A 4983-nucleotide genomic window follows, 5' to 3' on the forward strand; every position below is an offset into this window, starting at 1 on the left:
GATCTGTGCTAAGTGTTTTTACAAATTTTATCACATTCAGTTCTTACAATTTGAGGTTGGTGCAATTGTTATCTTCATTTTACAAATTAAGAAACTGAGTCAGACAAAAATTAAGTAACTTCTCCAGAGACACACAGCTAACTAAGTGTCTAAAGCTGGATTTGAACACTCAGGTCTTTGAGACCTAGCACACTGAAAGAATTGTTTTAGAACCACTAAAGCTCAGAATGAGTTGAAGTGAAGTAAAGCTTAGAACATCAGTTTCCTGTTAACAATAAAGTATTTTTGAGTTCTACTTAGGAAAAGATGAGGGTTGAGGAAAGAAAAGGACTGCTGCTCTGAGTGGATGGAACAATAACAAAAAGGGAAGAAAAGAGAATCTTCAAATTCCTGTCTTGCCCTACCGTACAGATTGGTGGGTGTATCACATAGTCCATTACATTAAGCCAGGTTAGTTTTTGCCATGCTTCACTTTACTCCCTGGTCATCTCCTCCATATTGTTCTTCCTCTCCTCCTTCCTTTTTCCCCCTTCCTCCTCCCCATTCCCTATTCTTAAACCATAATCTCATCCATACTGACAAAGTTACTGAAAAGAGTCATTCTATTCCCCTCTGGCTCTATTTATCATCCTTGTAACTTTACAAACCAAAATGGCTACCATTTCCCTTTATGTATTCTTTCCCATTATTAGATTATAAGATCCTTGAAGGCAGAAACTGTTTACACTTTTGTATTTCTATCGCCAGCATGGTTCTTGCTTGGTATATACTAATTGATTAGTAAATGCTTCTTTTCATTTATCCAAAGACCTTGATGTCTATCTCTAAAGTTATTGAGGATTTTATTAAAGGTATGGTGAGTGAAAAACCTAGAAGAGGAAGCTGTGATCTCAAAGTGTCCACTTGACTTCAACAAATAGAAGACATGCCCTACCAACTTCTATAATCCTTGGATCAACAAATATATAGTATTCTCTCCCCATTGATGGAGACTAGTTACTGAGGGCCCCTTTAATATTAGGGTGAGTAGAACTAATGACAGTAAAAAAGAAAAGATATCCTAGGCTCCTCTGGCTTCCAGCTTCAAAAGAGAGAAACTATGCTATTCCAACTTCTCTTCAAGTTCCTGAAAGGAGAGAAAGACTCTGGGAAGAAGCCAACATGAAAAGGAGCTGGCTATCTCTATCATGTCCCCATCCCCAGCATGCTAAAAATAAAGGGTTTAAGGAATTTCCTTTTAGATCAAAGGGCAGGCAGTCTTTTAGAGCTCTTTGGGAATAGTTCCAAATTGCCAACTAGAAGGGTTGGATCAGTTCAAAACTCCACCAGCAGTGCATTAATGTCCCAATTTTGCCACATCCCCTCCAACATTCATTACTCTCCCCTTCTTTCATTTTAGCCAATCTGCTAGGTGTGAGATGATACTTCAGAGTTGTTTTGATTTGCATTTCTCTAATTATTAGAGATTTAGAACACTTTCTCATGTGCTTATTGATACTTTTGATTTCTTTATCTGAAAATTGCCTATTCATGTCCCTTGCCCATTTATCAATTGGGGAATGGCTTGATTTTTTTATACAATTGATTTAACTCCTTGTATACTTGAGTAATTAGACCTCTGTCAGAGTTTTTTGTTATAAAGATTTTTTCCCAGTTTGTTGTTTCCCTTTTGATTTTGGTTGCATTGTTTTTGTTTGTACAAAAACTTTTTAATTTAATATAATCAAAATTATTTATTTTACATTTTGTAATTGTTTCTAACTCTTGCTTGGTTTTAAAATCTTTCCTTTCCCAGAGATCTGATAAGTATACTATTCTGTGTTCACTTAATTTACTTATAGTTTCCTTCTTTATATTCAAGGCATACCATTACTGGGTTTGTACCCCAAAGAGATCATAGATAAAAAGACTTGTATGAAAATATTTATAGTGGCGCTTTTTGTGGTAGCAAAACACTGGAAAATGAGGGTATGCCCTTCAATTAGGGAATGGCTGAACAAATTGTGGTATATGCTGGTGATGGAATACTATTGTGCTCAAAGGAATAATAAACTGGAGGAATTCCATGTGAACTGGAATGACCTCCAGGAATTGATGCAGTGAAAGGAGCAGAGGCAGAAGAACATTGTATACAGAGACTGATAAACTGTGGTAAAAGCAAATGTAATAGACTTCTGTACTAGCAGCAATGCAATGACCCAGGACAATTCTGAGGAATTTATGGAAAAAAACGCTACCCAGATTCAGAGGAAGAACTGCAGGAATGGAAACATGGAAGAAAAACAACTGCTTGAACACATAGGTTGATGAGGACATGATTGGGGAAATAGACTCTAAACACCACCTCAGTGCAATTATCAATAATATAGAAATAAGTCTTGATAGATGACATGTTAAAACAGTGGAAATGCACGTCAGCTATGGGGGGAGGTTAAGGGGGGTGAAGGGGAAAGTAAGAACATGAATCATGGAATCATGGAAAATTTTTCTAAAAAAAAAAAAGTAATTTCCTCTTGGGTGAGGTCTCAAATTCTCTTGGTTTTGGTTCTGGCAGCTGGGTAGCTGAGAGCCAGGCCTAGAGACAGAAGGTCCTAGGTTCAAATCTGACCTCAGACACTTCCCAGCTGTGTGACCCTAGGCAAGTCACTTGACCCCCATTGCCTACCCTTACCACTCTTCTGCTTTGGAGCCAATACACAGTATTGAGTCTAAGATGGAAGGTAAAGGTTTAAAAAAAAATTCTCTTGGTTGAGTTGGGCTATCTCATTCTCAGTGGGAGAGCTCATTTGCTCTATATAACCTGGTAGGTATATTTTTATTTATATTTTTTCTAATTTTCATTTTGCTATTGATTTGGATAAGTAAGTTTATTGGTTTAAAACAATAAATAAAAATTTAAAAAACATGACACCTCTTTAAATTTAATTTCTTCTTTGTGTAGGAGGGGAGAATAGAATTATGATCAAAAACACTTGATAAAAATAATTTATCATTTTGTAAATATAGTTTATGAAATCTTTATTAAGGTTTTATCAAATCGTTGGACAAAGACTTTCATTCTATGCTTGTGGGCAAGATGGAGCTATGTGAGCTTAAGAGTGGTATCATCTAATTAGGTGGATTAAGGACTGGTTGAATCACCTGACCAAACAGTAGTCATCAGAAGTCTGATTTTCATTTTGAGGGCACCCTAGTGGAGTGTCCCAGGGATTTATGCTATTAAAAAATTTTTTTTAATTAGTGGGCTTGAATGATAGCATAGACAGGATGCCTATCACTTTTCTTCCTGCCTTAAAACTGACTTTCTGGAATTTTCTACATCCTAGCTAACAGCCTTTTCACCCCAGAGATGCCTCTTCCTCTACAGCCCCTTCTAATTTGCTGATCATCTAGCTGGAACCACCATTTCATGATATGCCGAGGCCATCTATGTTTATTTCTCTCCCAGCTCTGCTCCTCAATTTTCTATGTTGCCGCTTTGTAGAAACCCTCTCCTCACCCTGTTATTTTCTCTGGTAAGAAAATTTAAGCTCCTTAAGGACAAAGCCTCATTTTTTGGCCTATATTTGTATTCCCAGGGCTTAAACACAGTGCCTGGTGCATACTAAGTGCTTAATAAATACTCTTTCTGTCTATCTAACAGATTTGCAGATGGCAAATAGCTGAGAATATTTCAGGGTTTACAAAATGCTTCCATTACAATATTATCCCCATTTTCTAGATAAAGAAATTGAAGTTTGTAGAGAAAGTCACACAGCTAGTATCAGAGGTAGGACTCAAATTCAGGTCCCTTATAAACACTATGTTTGGAGTCATCATACCTACTTTCAAATTGCAGTACTACTACCTGGCTGGTCTTTGTCAAAGCACCAAACCTCTCTAACTTCAATTCCCCCATTGGAAAAATTGTGAGGGGGAATAATCCATAGTTGGCTCTGACCCTTAAGTTCTCTTCCAGATTTGATCTTATGATCCTATGAACTCCAAGTCCAACCCTCTTTCCCCTATGGCACACTGACTCTCAAGTCAGGAAAATCTAGGGAATTATAATGCTTTAAAAGTCATACAGAGTAGAGCTCCATACTTCTCAAGAACTAGGTTTTTCACTGCTTTCTCTCCTAAAGCTGATTCCTTGCAGACATGGTCCATACAATCAACTGCATCGTCGCGGTGTCCCAGAACATGGGCATTGGGAGGCATGGAGACCTGACCTGGCCCATGCTCAGGAATGAGTTCAAGTACTTCCAAAAAATGACCACAATTCCTTCAGTAGAAGGCAAACAGAATCTTGTGATAATGGGGAGGAAGACCTGGTTCTCCATTCCCGAGAAGAATCGACCGCTGAAAGACAGAATTAATATAGTTCTTAGCAGAGAACTGAAGGAACCTCCTCATGGAGCTCATTATCTGGCCAGCAGTCTGGATGATGCATTAAACCTTCTCAAACTTCCAGAACTAGCAGATAAGGTGGACATGGTTTGGATAGTTGGAGGCAGCTCTGTTTATCAGGAAGCAATGAAGAAACCTGGTCATCAATGCCTGTTTATAACAAGAGTTTTGCAAGAATTTGAGTGTGACACATTTTTCCCAGAAATTGATCTACAGAAATATAAACTTCTCCAAAATTATCCAGGTGTTCATACTGATGTCCAAGAAGAAAAAGGCATTCAGTATAAATTTGAAGTATATGAAAAACATGATTAATATGAAAGGTTTGAAGACTTATTTCCAACCAATTTTTCCACCAAAAATGAAGTGTCTATCATGTTAGTATAAAAACTATTATTATAGATATTGTTTATTCTTTTTAATTTTTCAGTCAATAAAATTCTATTAAGTACCGAAAAAAAAAAGTCATACAGAGTAAATAGATACAACTTTGTGGCACTAGCCAATACAAGTCAAGGGTTTGTATACAAATGAAGGGATTCCTGGATATAGTTAGAGAGGAGATATGGCTGGAATAGGTGAAAGACTTCCTGC

The 4983-nt window shown here is 37.2% G+C and overlaps 1 protein-coding gene across 1 annotated transcript; it reads left to right on the forward strand.

Annotated features, from left to right (window-relative positions):
- The first annotated feature begins 4140 nt into the window (after window positions 1-4140).
- LOC123254408 (dihydrofolate reductase-like) lies at window positions 4141-4716 on the forward strand. Its single transcript, XM_044683437.1, has one exon. It carries the CDS (start codon window positions 4141-4143, stop codon window positions 4702-4704), a length of 564 nt encoding a protein of 187 aa, XP_044539372.1. The 3' UTR covers window positions 4705-4716.
- The last annotated feature ends 267 nt before the right edge of the window (window positions 4717-4983 follow it).

This window comes from Gracilinanus agilis, unplaced genomic scaffold, assembly GCF_016433145.1.
Source record: "Gracilinanus agilis isolate LMUSP501 unplaced genomic scaffold, AgileGrace unplaced_scaffold21406, whole genome shotgun sequence".
Lineage (NCBI taxonomy): Eukaryota > Metazoa > Chordata > Mammalia > Didelphimorphia > Didelphidae > Gracilinanus > Gracilinanus agilis.

Excerpts from the sequence above, each read along its gene's own strand:
- LOC123254408 (XM_044683437.1), top strand. The coding sequence starts at position 4,141 with ATGGTCCATACAATCAACTGCATCGTCGCGGTGTCCCAGAACATGGGC.